Genomic DNA, 18,671 nt, shown 5'->3' on the forward strand with positions numbered 1-18,671 from the left:
GAAAACGTGCCGTGTAAAAGAGGCCTTAAAGTAAGCTCGATTTATTATGTAATTAATAATAATTAAGCTACGTATAAAAAATAATAATAAAGCATTTTATTTCAGGCTAAAAGGCCCATAACATAAATACCTTACAGTCAAAGATACCTATATATACGTCAGAGAGACAGCGTTTTATCGATGGCCCGATGTCGTTATTTAAAGGGCGTCAGATGCTGTTTCTATCAGAAACAAAAAAAAAAAGAAGAATGGCGTTTGAGTGAGGTCTGTGTTCAGTTCCGCACGGTCATGTGTTTTTACGGTGACAGTGACAGGTGGACAGGTTGAATACGTCTATAAAAGGCGACATCTCTCTACGGTCGACACAAACCTCAGCGGATACTCCATAGGGAGTGGCGCTTGCGCCTCTCTCCCCAAGAGAAGGTCGCCTTCGATGAAGGCTTAGAGGGCACCTGGCCCTAAGACAAACTCAGGTGATGTTTAGTGGGTAGGCACCTAGGTTTTTCGTGAGTCCCACATAGCCAACGCATACTTAGACTGCGTTTGTATGTATGAGCATTCTCCACCTCCCTCCCGTCGTTATCCCGGAGGGTAGCCCTTTCCCTTTGTTTGGGCGCAAAAAAATACGGTCTACACACTTCGGCTGCAACCGTTGACGAGTTAGGACATAATTCTGCCCGATTTCTATTGGAATATTTGTCATTGTGTTATTTGAATTTTTTTCTTAGAAGCTTAGCAAATTGATATATTTCGATAATTATTTAGATGTTAGCTCGTGCGAAGGACCCCACTCCGACATATATATCTTAAATCTAGGTCACATTTTCTCGGCGATGAGGCGCGGGTTCTTTAACTTCCGGCGGTCGGCGACGTCTACGATACCTGCGGAACAAGACCCCCTTGGGCAACAGCTCCACGTCCATAAAGGTTGATATATGTTCTTTCGGGACGCGAACATAAAGGTAAAGTCTACTGCGTGACGTGTCACCAACTGTTCGACGCCCAACCGGAACCTTGTCTTCTCCACCAAGTACTGAACATTGTCGGAGGCCTTGGTGGTGTAGTATAATAAAACACAGATAAAAACAGTAGGTACAAAAAATTTATTCAACTTAATAAGATAATATAAACTATTATTTTACAAAGTACCTAACACAAATAACGTATGTGTTCAAATCTCACATTTAGTTACCTTATGTTATTAGCATAGAGTGCAACTCCATAAGTCACCAATTTCATCTTCTATATATATAAAAATGAATCGTTAGTCTCACTAAAACTCGAGAACGGCTGGAATTTGGCTAATTTTGGTCCTGAATTATTTGTGGAAGTACAGGGAAGGTTTAAGGGGTAAATAAATAGGAAAATGCTCGGAATTAAATAAAAACAACAAATTTGTTTTTCCTTTGATGCGTACCCCGTCGAATTTATTGACTCAACGGTTTGACAGTTATGCTGTGAAACAATTTCATTACAACAACAGGGTGCATTTTTACGAAGCAATTCTTGATGTTATGAAATATTATTGACAAATCATAAAAAAACATTATTTTATTTATTATACACAAAACAACGTCTGTCGGGTCAGCTAGTAAGAAATAAATAATTTCATTTGGTAACGATCCGTACAAGAAGCTCTCTCTTTTAGAGATATTATTACTATGCATTCCAAAATGGCCGCCATGAAGTTAAAAGAATAGTATTTTATAACTGTACATAATGAAGGGCTTTAAGCACGAGTGTTTAATGCCTTATCATGTATGCGTTAACAACTGTATCTCCCCCCATAAGCCTCAATGATGTATTCAGGAGCCCCATAATATGACCATCATAAATTTGCACCGATAACCGGTAATGAAAACTTTTCTGGCAGCTGTCATAGTTTTTTTTTATGGAATAGGAGGACAAACGAGCGTACTGGTGAGTTAAGTGGTGAAATGATCACCACCTTCTCTTGCAACACCAGAGGAATTACATTAGCGTTGCCGGCCTTTATTTTTGTTTTTTAATTCAGAGACAAACTAGAGTCGCCCCAAATATTATATCATTCGATATATGTGCTTGTCAAGTTTGATTGCAAATTGACATTTCATTCCGAACTAAACGTCGTCTCGACTGATATTACAATAGAGGTCAAACTAAACTTCTTTGTTTTTCAGAAATATTCGAAATTTAAAAAATTACTTATCGAAATCGATGTTATTATTAAACAATAATAACATTGTCACAGATAAGCAATTTGTTCTAATAGAACAGTCTATTTTTCTTTTCTTCTTCTTTTTTTTGGGAGTCATAATATGCGGTTCTTGAAAGCATCAGGGTATATATTTTATTATATAAGTGTTTATTTTACTTCTGAATGGCTGAGAAAAAGAATATCCTGAAGTATTAAGAGCTCACGCAGTTTTTTAAGCAATAGGATATATAAATGAAAATAAGTCATTTCCATCACCTTCATTTGATAAATACGGACCATCAAAAAAAAATTATGATTAGGTAAATAAATTATTAATTTTGCAACTAAGTACTGAAATTGATAAAAAAAAACAGAAAAAAAAATATATATTGAAATACGTTTTATTGTTAAATTGAACACTTCACTTGGGTGTGGCTTGCGCAAGACAGAGTCCTGTTTTTGGCCGAATTTTGATCCCTATATGGGAAAAGTATAAATATTGTTTTATTATTCTACAGTTCCGGGACTTAGGAGTTTCTGTTAGAAAATAACTTTTTTAGATTAAAATCAACCAAGGTCTTAAAATTACTACGATTTTTTAATACTGAGGTATGAGACATAGTGGGCTATTGTATTGAATACGTTTTTGCACTTATCCCGAGTACATTACTGTGTATTATTTCAATTCATTATCAACTATTTTAACCACATAAAAACAAGTTCAGCCGTTTCAGAGAAACCGACACAAAGGTACTCTGTATATTATACATTGTTTTTTTTTTGTAAAAATATATATAGCTATAATATTTATATACTACTTACACTGGAACTGTTAAATTCTAAAACTGGATAAGTTTAACAATCTTTTAAAATAATTAAATATAATATGCAATTAAGTAACAATACGACATATCGAGTCAGCTATGGAATAGAGGGCATACAGTTGTATATCTTCCGGAGATCGGCTTTGGTAAGAGTTGTTTGCTTTCACAATGTTCACCAGCTCCAATAGTGCTTCGTCAAGAATGTTCTGGCTTTTAAAGTAGCTGAAACATATAAAATATTTATCTATAAAGTCAGCTTTAAAACAACAAATTGTAGTGAATGGAAATTGCTGTCAAAACAAAGGAAAAGCAGTGAAAATTACATATAATTTCAAACCAGAGGAATCATAGGACCGTTGCCTGCCTTTAAGGCACCTTGTACGTAGATTTTTAAGGTACCCATGTCATATCGTACGTATAAGGTACCCCGGAAACACCGCACAAGGAATCTCATTCCACAGCTTTGTAGTATGTGGAAGAAAGCTCCTTGAAAATCGCTCTGTGAAGGAACGCCACACATGCAGATGGTGGGGAAGATATTCGAATTTGTCGCGTGTCGTGCGAAGGTGGGATTCGGAGGCAGGAATCAGGTGAAACAGCTCTTTGGAACACTCCCCATGATAAATGCGATAGGAGACACACAATGAAGGGACGTCAAAATTTTTTCAGGAACACCGTCCAGTTATTTAAATAATAAAATAATATCCGGACGACCGAGCCTTGCTCGGATTTTTAAGAATGTACAAAACTTGAACAAAAAAAAAACTAATAGGACTTCTGGATTCGAACCGGGGTCTTCTGCTTTCCGGATCATCCAATGTCCCATCTGAGCTATAATAGTCTTGTATATAGTGGCGAAATTTACCTTTGTATTCTAATGTTATTGTAGCTGTTTCTCATTCAAACATGGATAAAACCATTTTTTTTAAATTGAAACCTCGTTGGAGCCGTTTCCGAGATTCAGATTATATATATATATATATATACAAGAATTGCTCGTTTAAAGATATAAGATAAAAGGCGGATTATCAATTAGGGGGCTACTCACATATCATGAAGCGCGCGGAACGCTTGAGGTAATTGGTGTTCGGAAAGAGGCGCGGTCAGATTGGCAGCGAGTGCGCGCACGCAAGCGGCCGAGCACGCCAATGCGAGCACGTTGACACGCACGCGGCCCAACACGCTCTGAAGACCGAGGTGCGTCAGAGATGACGTAATCAGGCTGTTGATCTGCCGATTTTATAACGTGTCATTGGATATGTTACACCCCCCACAAAATACTAACTCGCTAAGTCGAGTGTATGTTTGTTCCTGGTGTTGACAATACGATTATGACAGTTTGTAGAAAGTTCACTTATGTGCCTAAATATAACATTATCAAGAATATATTGAGAGGCAACAGTATGTTATTGATATCGGCAGAGTAATCTAGCATAATAATAATGAAACCTTGGATAGTTTATACGTCTAGATAGAATCTCTTGCTGTTATTAATATCGGCAGCGTAATCTAGCATAATAATAATGAAACCTAAGACAATTTATACGTCTAGATAGAATCTCTTGCTGTTATTAATATCGGCAGCGTAATCTAGCATAATAATAATGAAACCTAAGACAATTTATACGTCTAGATAGAATCTCTTGCTGTTATTAATATCGGCAGCGTAATCTAGCATAATAAAAATGAAACATTAGATAATTTATACGTCTAGATAGAATCTCTTGCTGTTATTAATATCGGCAGCGTAATCTAGCATAATAAAAATGAAACCTTAGATAATTTATACGTTTAGATAGAATCTCTTGCTGTTATTAATATCGGCAGCGTAATCTAGCATAATAATAATGAAACTTTAGACAATTTATACATCTAGATAGAATCTCTTGCTGTTATTGATATCGGCAGCATAATCTAGCATAATAATAATGAAACTTTAGACAATTTATACATCTAGATAGAATCTCTTGCTGTTATTGATATCGGCAGCATAATCTAGCATAATAATAATGAAACTTTAGACAATTTATACATCTAGATAGAATCTCTTGCTGTTATTGATATCGGCAGCATAATCTAGCATAATAATAATGAAACTTTAGACAATTTATACATCTAGATAGAATCTCTTGCTGTTATTGATATCGGCAGCATAATCTAGCATAATAATAATGAAACTTTAGACAATTTATACATCTAGATAGAATCTCTTGCTGTTATTGATATCGGCAGCATAATCTAGCATAATAATAATGAAACTTTAGACAATTTATACATCTAGATAGAATCTCTTGCTGTTATTGATATCGGCAGCGTAATCTAGCATAATAATAATGAAACCTTAGATAATTTATATGCCTAGATAGAGTCTCTTGCTGTTGGACAACCGATTAAAACAAACCAGGTTTAATACTTTAGTGTGCGTGACAAGCTACGTCTTACACTCGCGATCTGTATGACACTTTGTGTTAGTGCCTGTGCATTGCTCAAAATTAATTCTAAACTCAATATTTTTCGACGTTTTCTTAGCTGTGATAGTCTATCTAGGCGTATAAATGATCAAATAATGTTCCGATATGCGCATAAGTGAATTTTGTAGAAACTGTTATAATCGTATTGTCAATACCAAGAACAAACATAAACTCATTAATATGCCTACTACTCGACTAAGTGAGTTTAGTAAATCTTCTGTGGGGCGATGTATATACTTTTACAACAAGATCCTAGAAAATATTCAAACTAATGTATTACAAAATTCAAAAGAATTGTTATAAGATATTTATCAGATAAAGGTTACTATAACATAAATGATTTTTTTAATAATACCACAGATTGCGAGCGACCGCCGTCAGGCTATTTAATTTATAAATTTGATTGTATCAAAATTTTTTAATAGAAGCACGCTGTGTTTCTTCTGCCCCTACACACCACTAGTTACTAATTACCAATAAAAAATTACAGTTTAAGTACAATTGTAATGAGACTATGCATAATTTCTCGAACATATGCAGTTTTATTTTTACAAGATAATAACAAAATTATTACATATTAAACTTAACAAAATTCCTCCCTAAAAGTATAGACATCATACATTTGGTGAAAGTGTATCAATGTGGACATCTACCGGTGAAAATGATTAGTGCGAAGCGAAGTTAACGAAGAAATTCCGAAAATTTATTCATTAACTAGCGGTTAATGAATAAATTTTTGGAATTTATCCTCCTAAAGGATTTCGCCAAACTCACCTGAGCTTCAGAATGTCTCTTCGAAGTTTTGGTCATCCAGTTTTTGGGTGTGATGAAAGTCACTGATATCACCGGACTATTCGACTTTTCGCTCTCGCTCCAACTAATAGATCGGCTGCCTGCAAAGTATAAATTTTTTTTACAATCATGCTCCTTGGGGAAGTTACCTTACCACAGACTATGTCCGACGGATATGTTGTATTTTATGAAAGAAAGAAAAAAAGTTTATTCATCACGATATAGTACAATAAAACAAAATTGAGAAATATTATTTTCTATACGTCACAGAGTGGTCCCAACCAGCATATTTGCTGGTTTGAAAACAAGCGCTGGTCTTCCGTTGGGCCATTTCGTGACGTCGCCTTAAAGATAATTATATAGTAACTAATGCGTAGATTGAGTAAAGAAGATAATGTATTATCTTGTCAATTTTTGAAATTTCTGAAGTTCTGACTGACAAGTTGACAACTCTGTCAAATGTCATTGTGATTTATGTTAATTGTAATTATGTTAGTTAATACGTTCATTGCAACATCACGCGACGTCGCGTCGCTGTAACCCTGGACCCTTACAATCTTGTACGAGCTATAGAACCCCGACCGTATCGTATTGGATTTTAAGATTTGTTTGTCCACTACAGGAAGAAATGAACTTATGAAAAGTGGGCGTGGCCTGCGTTTAGCGATCTTGTTTATGATCGGCCGGGCGGTCAATTAGAGTCTCTATTTATTTATATGTTTTTTCACCGATTTTAGTGTGTTTCGACACTTTATTTTTTATTATAAAAAGCAACAAACAAAACCGAGCAAAGTTCATTAAGTAAATACAAAATCAAATTAACGGTTATTTAATGTTGTCAAATCATTTAAGTCCAACATTTTGGCTTGGCAGTGAACGTGTTAATGAAATACTTTAATAATTATAAAATCACTTTAATCACACGTATGTATGTAAACTTTTCGAGACACATGGCAGGCAGTCAACGGATAAGGAAACAATGGCTGACTAGACGTCAGTTTGACAGATGTCAGGTTAGACAACATTACATAATATATGTGAGGATATAATAAGAGTGGTATGGCGAGTAGGATTAATGTGTGTTTTTGTCACTAATCTTATCCTTTCTGAATGTAGTGTATATAATAGTTTATTTAATCCAAATATAGTAACTATAAGTTCAGAGGCATATTTATTTTTCATTAAATGTTATCTATGTGTTCAATACCTAAATTTCTAACTATTGAATTATTAGGTACTTGTATCTACAGCTGTGCCTACCTTGCTAGAAAACCAATGCACGCCCCTGTTTACAAGAGGTCACTTCTAAAAACTCCATAATAATTGCTACTAAAATGTCATTTATAAATTATGTTAGTATAATTATAAATAAACAGGCACATGAAGCCGTATTAATGCCTTTATCTACACCCATGCTTTAAATCCTCTATCAAAGATTCTGAAACAGTTAGCTTATTGCCAACATTAAAACACCCAATGTTCTAATAACCATTACATCATCCAAAAGAGTGTTGTAATGTTGTACTGAATTTCATAACAACACTCCTATGTTTTTTTATCCCTTCATGCGCAAAGAGTTTCAACATACAGCCACATTCTTATTGCTCGATGCGTGGTATCTGTATGCATTTCAAAAAAAGAACATTTTCGTTTACGCGCGCTCCACACTCCAAGAACGTCGCACGCCGTAAAAAAAAAGTAGGTTATTCGAATCCCCGCCATTTTTCTTCGATATTTTTATTGTTTTGTTTACATGAATGAGCGATTCATTTTAAACGCTGCAAAAGAACATTATATTCGAGTGAATTTTAATTATTGCACTATACAAAATGTAAATTACTACTAAAATAAATAATTGTTTCATTAATACTTAGTTTATTTGTATATAATCAGTAATGAATGACATTACGTAAGTAAGCTAACTGTTCCAGAATCTTTTAGAGGATTCATATTCTGGGTGTAGATAAAGTCTTGTATGCAACTGTTGATAATTAGGTATTAAAACACTCATGTGATACTATTATCACTATCAATGTCGTGTTTTAATACCCCTTATTACACAACAGTTGCATAAATAACTATTATAGTCGGCGCATCGTAATGACTAGCAATGGTTTGCAGAATGATGTTAGGGCTACCCCGTAACCTCAAATGACGCAGTTCTTTTGCGTTGGATGGCATGGAAGCCGTCCACCCTCGCATCCGGGAACATTGCCGAAGCACTGAAAAAGCCTCCTCCATTCCTACATTTAACTCTCGTACATTTCACTATGTGAGCAATATAATATATGACGTAAACTTATATAGTTTCCGACGTTAATTTAAATTACATATAAACAAAAGAAACCTGACTTTTAAAAGAATTATATTCCAATTTTTTACATCATTTAAGCTTATTATTTTTTATATGAACACAATTGCAATGAAAAGTGCTTAGACTAGGTAACCGATAAAAAAACTCATACAAACTCACATTCAGAGTTCCTCACTGTCTCCGCACTTAGTTTCTGCTTCACAAAATCGACCACGTCCTTGAATGCAACCTTGTACTCTCTGACGCTGTAATGGAATATAAAACATGACAAAAAGTCAGGTAGCGACCAGATTATCTCGTTGTGAATATAAATAAGTCCATCAGATCATTAGTAGGAAAACTTTATAAGCTTCTTTCCTTTTTATAGCTCCCTATGTCTAGAAATAAATAAGATTTTTCTCTCAATAAAGTCAAACGAGTAGTTACGCGCCGTAGCTTTTTTTTTAACATGAAGGGACGAGATGAGCAGGACGTTCATCTGGTGGTAACTGATACGCCCATTAAAATACATGCATGCCGCTCAGGATTCTTGAGAAACGCAAAAATTCTTAGCGGCACTTCAATTGCGCTCGTCAACTTGAAATATAAGATGAAGGTATGAAGGAACTTTAAAAAAAATTGTTTAGATTTGCAAGAGCGACATCTCAAGTCAATTTCCAGATATGATAATATTAGGGTTTAAAAGTTTATCAACTGTAAAGTGGATCCTGTGCAGCCACAACTTCGGAGTTGAACGAGACATACAAAATTTATCAACGTTACGTCACCCGAACGGTTGGCTCAGTGTACGACGCGACGAGCGCAATTGTAGTGCCGCTCAGAATTTTTGGGCTTTTCAAGAATCCTACACTGCATTGTAATGGGTAGGGTGTATCAATTACCATCAACTCAACGTCCTTGTCATTCGTCTCGTCTCGTCCCAAATTTTCTTAAAAAAACCTGGTCCAAGGGAAAATTGTTAACGAGAACATTTATTTATTTAAAAATAACATCAATATCATGAAATATTAAACAAACAATGAGTTTGATAGTTAATAAAGGAAGAAACACTGATACACATGATATAGAAGTACACATCACTCAGTTTGGTTAATTAGTAATATTTAAATCCAATAACATCGTAACACTAAATAACAATAATGATTATGAGATCAATTATTAAAGTAATTTAAATTTTTAATTAAATTTATACCATGGAAAATATATTACCAGATTTAATTATAATTTTAAGAGAACTTGAAAGAAAACTTGTTCAAAGCCATGAGTTCGTTTATCTATCCCCATAATTCTTTATTTTTGGCGGAGATAATTTATACCACTTAACCACCTGACTCTTTAATATATTTGGCGTGTTCAGGAATAATGGTGAGGAATATACGACCATACCGTGTTCCCTCCCAGTAGGCGACCAGAACATAAGCATCTTCTTGGACCAGCACCACGGTAGCCCTGGTAAGGTGGTGAGAGTCGCTCGTATTAGCTGGCCAACATATCGCGGAGTACCCCTGTGCCCAAAGCTCTCTGGCTAGCTTAGCCCTATTCGCCTCGAGTCCCTCACGCGCGTATGTGCCCCATAAGCAAACACATACCAGCTCATTCTGAAATTTTTTAGATTTTTATTTAGTTACTGACCAGCAAACGTTGTATTGTCATATAAAGCAATAAAAAAACCAATAATTAAATTTTTTGGGATATAAATAATAGATTCCGGCTAGATTATGGGTACCACAACGGCACTTTCTTCTGCCGTGAAGCAATAATATATAAGGATTATTATTTCGGTCTGAAGGGCGCCGCAGCTAGTGATATTACTAGGCAAATGAGAGTAACATCTTATGTCACAAAGTGACGAATAATAAGCCTGGGCGGCACTGCATTGTAATGGGCAGAACGTATCAGTACCCATCAGCTGAACGTCCTGCTTGTCTCGTCCCTAATTGTCATAAAAAAAACGATAGTTAAAAATAAGATTCTTCTCGTTTGATAGTGACTTTGGACTTACCTCTTTACACTTGACAGCGGGCGGTACATCTAGTTCCATAGATTTCAAAATGGCGGCGATTCTCTCCAACGCAAGAGAGAAACCCACAGAACTACATTGCAAGTCGGCATTATCGTGGTCGTTTTCTGCGCGGGCAATCTTGCGGAACTCCTCCACTAGATTATCGTATCTGGTTAAAAAAAACGTCTCTTACGTTTTTATTTATATAATACCAAAGAATATATAATAGTACCACGAACTAGTAAAAAAAGAAGGACTCCGCGCCGTGATATTAGCAAGTGAACCACCGTTATGCTAGTATGTATGCGGTTACGGGGGATACTAGTTACAAAATTTTTTCTCCCTTAAATAATCATATATGGCCACAAATACTTATATAGAATCGTTTTTACACTTTTTTACAACGCACGACGGCATTTTTGAAATATTTTATTGAGACGATGACAATTCTCATAATGGCCGCCTATCGGCCTGTAGTAGTGTAAGTGTGTACGTGGGGCTATGTATTTACACGTTAATCGGCTTTTTTTGGTGCTACACTGTTATGACACGGAGTCCTTATTTTTTTTACTAGTCCGTGAATAGTAAAATTACGGAAGTCTCACTCTGCAAAATCAATTAAAGAAATGGGGACTCTTGCGGCCATACAATAAGGTGTAATTCAGATCGCACAGCGCTATTAACCTACATTTTTATTTACCTAGAAATTGCCTCTCTTTCTATCGCGTGACTTTTACCTATTCTGACGAGAATAGGGTTGTCTTCTTTAAGCCCCGTATTCATGGTAAACATTTGTTTAGGAACAGTTGATCAACATTGTTGGTGAGCGGCGAGAATGTTGCTAGCAACTATGTTTAAATCAATATAGGTTGTCCACATGCCAGTCTGCGTTAAAATGTTGCCCGAGGACGTAGTGTTGATGTGTTCTCTGTATCTGATGTATAGGATTTCTAATAAAAAAAAGAAAAAAGATGGTGGATTCGAAACTATCTTTTGCAAAGAGGAAATTTGATGAGTGACCTCAGAATGGGAGATGGATCATTTGGTAACTTTGCGAGAATGTCGAAAAGTAATTTCGAACATCTTCTGGAAATGATTGGTCCATCAATAGCCAAAATTCCATAATAATGGTTTTGATTGAAATAATTCTATAAGTTGCATTATTTTATCATTGCTCCACGCTACTGCCATGATAAACTATTGCAAACACGTTCACACACGTCAACAATTGTCGCTAAACTTATGTTTACGCTTGTCGGGCGAGAGCTTGTCAACATGACGCTATCAACTCTGCAACACGCAGTGTTGCCAGCAACATGTTGACAGCAATTCCGCAACACGTTGATTCAACTTTGTTGCTAAACAAATGTTTACCATGAATACGGGGCTTTACCCATAACTGTACCTGCGTCTATAAGGCCATCTTTTAAAAATTCCTTTAGTTTTTTCTATAATATAAATAGGTATGTACCTAATCGTAATTTTAAAGCAATATTATTTCGTTGTCAAACCTACCTTAGTTGCAGATAGTAATGTATGCGATGGAAGATGCTATTTATTTACGGTATGTGTGGATTGATGCATCTACTATAATCAATAACTCTTGTGTTTATAAGTATTAATTTACTTTTTTTTCTTTTTTTGACTTACTCGTGTAAGCCTTTCAGTTTTTGACATTTGAGTATTTTTGTTGCGTCACTTTGCATATATTGTAATTGACATGATTTGTAAAACAATGACAAAGTATATCTTGACATAAAAGAATGGCAGTGAGTTTCTTGCTACTTCTTCTCATTAGCTCAACTCTTTACGAAGTAGCGGTAAATTCAATAAGAAACAATATTTTTTTTTGACATTCATAAGTGTCATTTCCGTGACCTACATGAATAAAGTGTTTTTGAATTTGAAGACCACGACATAGTAATACTATCATGAATGGTAAATTCATTATCATAATAATACACGGTAAGACAGGAAAGATAATATTATGATGCTAAACGAATGAAAGGAATCATTTGATATTCGACTAAAATCATCCATTTAAATCTATACTAATATTATAAAGCTGCAGTGTATGTTTGTTTGTTTGAACGCGCTAATCTCTGGTACTACTGGTCCGATTTGAATGATTCTTTCAGTGTTGGGTAGTCCATTTATCGAGGAAGGCTATAGGCAATGTTTTTTTTTTTCAAAATAAGGGATCCGTAATAAAATTGCTATTTTGTAACACAAGGTGTAAAATCGAAAACCTATTTTTGCGTGCGCTGCAAAAACTATTGACAATAGAACAAAATGATGTACAGGCTATAATATAGGCAATATTTTATTACTTATAAAACTATCGCGTGAATTATACTTTATATGGCAAAACAACGTTTGCCGGGTCAGCTAGTATATAATACTTTTTAAATGATTAAAACACGAGTAATTGTAACTATACTTATACATAAGGTTTTTGCATGTTTCGTGTCCTTTGCAGAGCACATTTTCAGGGGGACTGCGGCCGACAGGAGTCGAGATAGTATTAATTGCCTCCGAGGTGGTCTTTGTAGACAGATGGTTTATGGAAAAATTTTACCAAAACCATTTCGTTTTAATTAATTAAAAAGTATTTTATTAAAATGTGTGTAACACTCGCGTTATCCGAGGATAATACTAAGGTCATCCATTTTAATTACGACTAACAATGTTAGAGGTGGCAAAAATCGCACAAAATGTATTTTTCATAGAATTTATATGATTTTACCTAATATTTTGTGTCTGTAGTTTTAGTGTCAAATATATTATGACAGAATATTGTTTGATATTATAATTTCATAATTATGTTTAACTTGTAATTTTTTACTAGTATTAAGAATTTTATGTTGTAACATTGTGCTTAGATTATAGTACGTATAATCAATGTTTTCTTTTATTAGAGTAGTTATTTGTAGCAAAAAAAAAACAAATCGTCATATTTTTTTTCTTTTTGTTTATGGGGGGCGTGTAGTGTGCACTCACCCTTATATAATCTATACTAATATTATAAAGCTGCAGTGTTTGTTTGTTTGTTTGAACGCGCTAATCTCTGGTATTACTGGTCCGATTTGAATGATTCTTTCAGTGTTGGGTAGTCCATTTATCGAGGAATATAGCTATAGGCTATGTTTTTTTTTTTTCAAAATTAGGGATCCGTAATAAAATTGCTATTTTGTAACACAAGGTGTAAAATCGAAAACCTATTTTTGCGTGCGCTGCAAAAACTATTGACAATAGAACAAAATGATGTACAGGCTATAATATAGGCAATATTTTATTACTTATAAAACTATCGCGTGAATTATACTTTATATGGCAAAACAACGTTTGCCGGGTCAGCAATGCTAGCATATAAGTATATTTTTCTATGTAATAAACGTTCAGCTATTACTCAGACGTTCGTGTTTCACTTACATCCCGATAGGAATCTTACACCGGGCATTCTAACCGAAAGTTACTCAAAAATGTGCAAGTAAGAGAGCTTTCGCAAGTTGCGTGACGCGTTCTCCACACTTTCAGCTCGGTACGGTACATTTTAAGGTATTGTCAAAAATAATGGGGACACAAAAACAAAATGAAAACACTTCGCCACGCTCGCGGTTCGATGTCTGTTTGAAAAAAGGCTCAAATTATTTAAATATTTCACCGAGAACTAGTCAAGTATTTTACTATCGTAAGGCATGAGTTTTGTGCTCATCAATGTACGTGTAACATATGATAATAATAATAATATTGACACACTTTTTAGACAAATTATCTTGCCCCAAGTTAAGCATATATATCCTGTGTTATGGGTTACGAGACAATGATATATTTAATACAATATACTTACTTAAACATACATGACTCGGAAACAAACATCCATATTCATCATATAAATGCTTGCATCGAACCCGGGACCTCTAGCTTAGTAGGTAGGATCGCTAGCCACTCGGTTATACAGGTCGTAGCATATGGTATATAGTACCTTCCTCCAGCCGCTATTAGGTCCCTGGAGCGGTGTTTAGCTGCCAGCCGGCTGGTCTGTCGCATCACCGACATCTGCCAGAACACGCCTCTGTGCTGCGTAGCGTTGTACGCTAGGAACGGTGCTACAGTTATTGGACACTAGAACAAAAAAACTAAACCTTTACGATAGGCTTTAAATTCAAGGTCAAATAGTTTTGTTCAAAATGGGATATGATATTACTTATTGAAAGTCAAAAACTACCACCCATTCGAAAAAGCATGCTGAGAAGAACGGTAACAAGAAACTCAGCGGGCTTCTTTTTTTTGAAAAAATATGGTTACAATGTTAAATCGAGGGCGGTCGCTCCATTCCCAATCGGTGGTTTCATTAAGAAAGTAGTAGGGTTAAGTGTTCAAACGATTAATTTCTAGGAATATAATATCCAAATTTATATTTAAATCAAAATTTACTGTCGATGCGGCATACAAATCGTACATACGCGTTTAGAGTTGACGCCTTAAAGACTCTAATCTAACGGGTGTTACCGATTATGAAGCATCATAAGTTAATCCTGTAGAAGACAGGCGACATGAAGATTATGGTGAAGACAAAGGATCTATAAAAAATCACAACGAATGAACTAATTTGTATGATATTTGCTCTACTAAAAACGCAACTTGCTCCGGGGAAATTGAACCACTTCCACTGTAAATATCTTTCTCTAAAAGATTTTTTCTGTGTACGGACATAAACAAACGCTCACACTCACGCACATACGGAAACACATACATACATACACACACACACACACATACATACACACACACACTTACATACAGTTGCAAGGGTAATCAGAACATTATTTTTTTTCTAATATTACATTATATAAAAAAAAGATAGCTTAAGTAGGTAATCGGGGAGCCACAATACATCCACTCCCGTCCTCCACACAGTCCTCCACAGTGCGGTTTTCAAGGAGCTTTTTTCCTCGTACTACAACGCTGTGGAATGAGCTTTCCTTGTGCCGTGTTTCCGGGACGATACGGCATGGGTACCTTCAAAAAAATCGCGTACACCTTACTTAAAGGCCGGCAACGCTCTTGTGATTCCTCTGGTGTTGCAAAAGAATGTGGGCGTAAAAAAAAAACTGTAAAATACAGATATTTCAATTTTATTATAAGCGTTTAAATGACCAACTCCTTTTACATATATTATGTAAAGAACTTTCCGGAGTGTTGTCATTTTTATAGCTTCTCCTGATCTCTTGAGATCTCACCTCACAGCCCAGTACCAGCGCGTCACCACACACAGTCTCCAACTCCCGCACGGCTCGCTCGAGCGTGCTGCTCCACTTGTCTCTCTTCACCTGCCCCACCAGCTCCCTCACTTGCTTCACCTCGACGTCCGCTTCCATTAGCCGCAGAAGGTTGCCGATATCTCGGTTCGTCACGCAAAGTGTTGCCAAATGCGTCTGCAGTTGAAGACTTGTAATACGACCTGTGCAATTTAACGGAGGTCTTATATTATACACTGAAAGTAGATTAAATAAATATATTATAAATTAAGAGACAGTCTGCGTTAAACCAGCCAAACCAAATTTTTTAAGTGATCACTTCGTATATCCCACTTCGTAACGTAACGCGTTACGCCGCCAGTCTGTCTGGCTTCCCTTTCTCTCAAGCATACGGTAGCGGTAGGCAGGCTCCTCATCTCTCACTCTAACCAATTGTTACTTTTGTAGGATTAAATAATGCTACTAATAATGTACATACACAAAATTCTAACGTACAGATCAAAGAATTGTTACTAAGAATAAAATATATTTTACTAGCTGACCCGACAGACGTTGTTCTGTATATAATAAATAAAATAATGTTTTTATATGAATTTATTAATTCAATAATATATCATAACATCAAAAATTACTTCGTAAAACATGCACCCTGCTGTCGTAATGAAATTGTTTCACAGCAGAACTATCAAATAGTGCGTCAGTAAATTCTCTCATAGAAATTATGTATGGACACATCAAAGGAAAAACAAATTTGTTGTTTTTATTTAATTTAGCAGCATTTTCCTATTTATTTACCTTTTAAACCTTCTCTGGACTTCCACAAATAATTCAAGACCTAAATTTGCCAAATCGGTCCAGCCAGTCGAGTTTTAACTCGAGAACGGCTGGACCGATAACTACTAGCGAGACTAACGAACAGCAATTCATTTTTATATATATAGATAATCAATAAGAGATTTCTATTAAAAAATGACACTTACTTACATAATCATATTAATAAAAATAAAAAATCAGTAATAACCAAAGCTTTACTCAAGTTAAACAATTTGAGTATTAAATAGTTCAACATAGATAAGTTTAAGTAATCACTTCTGTCGGGCATCTAACTAACCTAACCGCCACATACTATTAAAATATGAAAAATTACATAAAAGGACTAACCTTGGTTTTTATTTTTCACAATAGATCACCAATATTATGAAAAAAAAATTCCCGCACATAAATTTGGTTAAGGTCGCTTTTTCACTACTGCCCAATCTTCGTAAAGTTGCATAAATATTTTATTTACTTATTACCCTTTTTTGACACCACATTAACAAAATATAACTTAACTACTAACATTCATACTAACATGATATGGTACAAATGGTGGCCTTATCACTATATAGTGATCTCTTCCAGGCATCCATTAGTATAATTAATAATAATAAAAAAAATTTTTTTTTGACATTCATATGTGTCATTAAACTTTGGACCTCAAATACTCAGCTTAGTTTGCATGTGGACCGGTTCCATTCTGCTAAGCGCTAGCCACTTAACAGTATGATTTATGATGAAAAAAAAATTTCACTTTCTTCCACTAAAATTGCGTAGAAATATTTCTGACATAGTATACTTCAGTAAAATAGTTAACGATAAAGTAGATGTTCCCCCTTTACTAAGTCAAATTAAATTAAATTATGTGTTCCTAAAAACAGCTGCGTAATCCCATCCCCTTTCATATCCCCATTTATAAAACTTTCTATCGCCGTAATTCCTTCTTCGTCCGTACAAGTATCAAATTTAATGAACTTGTAAATGCTTACCCCGAAATTGATACATTTTTAACTAAACCTAGTGCAATTCGGCATCTGATGACCAAATCATACTTTCTCCCCTAAGTATTCAAAGTATTCAACAAAATCAATGTTTTATTATATTATTATTCACTGTAACTATGTTTTATAAATGTAAACTTCTTGCTGGTAATTTTTAAATGTAGTTATTATAATATAGTACTAACTATATAAATAGTATTAATGTAATAGATTGTAAGACAGCGTAACTCTCTAGTTATTTTAAAAACTAATTAGAATCATATATTATGTGAAAACTATTTAATAGCTTTTAGTTATACATATAAATGTCAACATAGTTATAAATAGCTGTAAGTTTTCTTAGTAAATAAATAAAATTTCTAACCCACCTAGTGACACATCGACAAGTACTGGATATATCAGAGCGTGTTTGTCCAGGGTGACTCCGCAGGAGAGCAGCAGAGCTCTTAGCAGCTCTGTGTGGTTCAGGTGTATGGAAACTTTGAGGGAACACGCCGCGGCCGACCTGCTCGCAACTACTAGCAGCTCTGCGTCCGGCCATAACGATCCTGAACGAAATTAGACTTTAATATATTTTCAAGTATTCCTTTTGTATTATAAGGAATCTTGCTGATATTTTTTTAATGAAAATAAGGGTCGGTACGAGCAGGAAATTCAGCTGATGGTAATTGATACGCAGTGCCCATTACAATGCAGTTTTAGTATTAGTATTTTTTGGATCAATGCAATTTTATTATAAGTATTTTGGCAAAGCTATGTACACTGTAATTGTTGCACATATCAGACACGTTACCCTGTATGCATAACACTAGTTAGTAAAGATAATATGTGTAATGTGATTGTACTTAATAAATAAATGCAATTCCGCTCAGGATTCTTGAAAAACCCAAAAATTCTGATCGGCACTACAATTGCGCTCGTCACTTTGAGACGTAAGATGTTAAGTCTCATTTGCACAGTAATTTAACTAACTACGGCGCCCTTCAGACCGAAACACAGTAATGTTTACATTAC

The 18,671-nt window shown here is 35.1% G+C and overlaps 1 protein-coding gene across 2 annotated transcripts in view; it reads right to left on the minus strand.

Annotated features, from left to right (window-relative positions):
• Positions 1-1,084: 1,084 nt before the first annotated feature.
• LOC126964913 (eIF-2-alpha kinase GCN2) overlaps positions 1,085-18,671 on the minus strand; it is a 42,352-nt gene continuing 24,765 nt past the window's right edge. For both annotated transcript variants that reach the window (XM_050808228.1, XM_050808230.1), the window contains 9 exons: positions 18,026-18,205; positions 15,823-16,043; positions 14,565-14,704; positions 10,580-10,748; positions 9,964-10,175; positions 8,737-8,822; positions 6,246-6,364; positions 4,049-4,230; positions 1,085-3,222 (listed from right to left, as the gene is read on the minus strand). In XM_050808228.1, the coding sequence (XP_050664185.1) occupies positions 3,069-3,222; positions 4,049-4,230; positions 6,246-6,364; positions 8,737-8,822; positions 9,964-10,175; positions 10,580-10,748; positions 14,565-14,704; positions 15,823-16,043; positions 18,026-18,205 (1,463 nt within the window). In that variant the 3' untranslated portion in view covers positions 1,085-3,068. The remainder of the gene's footprint in view (positions 3,223-4,048; positions 4,231-6,245; positions 6,365-8,736; positions 8,823-9,963; positions 10,176-10,579; positions 10,749-14,564; positions 14,705-15,822; positions 16,044-18,025; positions 18,206-18,671) is intronic.

Source organism: Leptidea sinapis, chromosome 6, assembly GCF_905404315.1.
Source record: "Leptidea sinapis chromosome 6, ilLepSina1.1, whole genome shotgun sequence".
NCBI lineage: Eukaryota > Metazoa > Arthropoda > Insecta > Lepidoptera > Pieridae > Leptidea > Leptidea sinapis.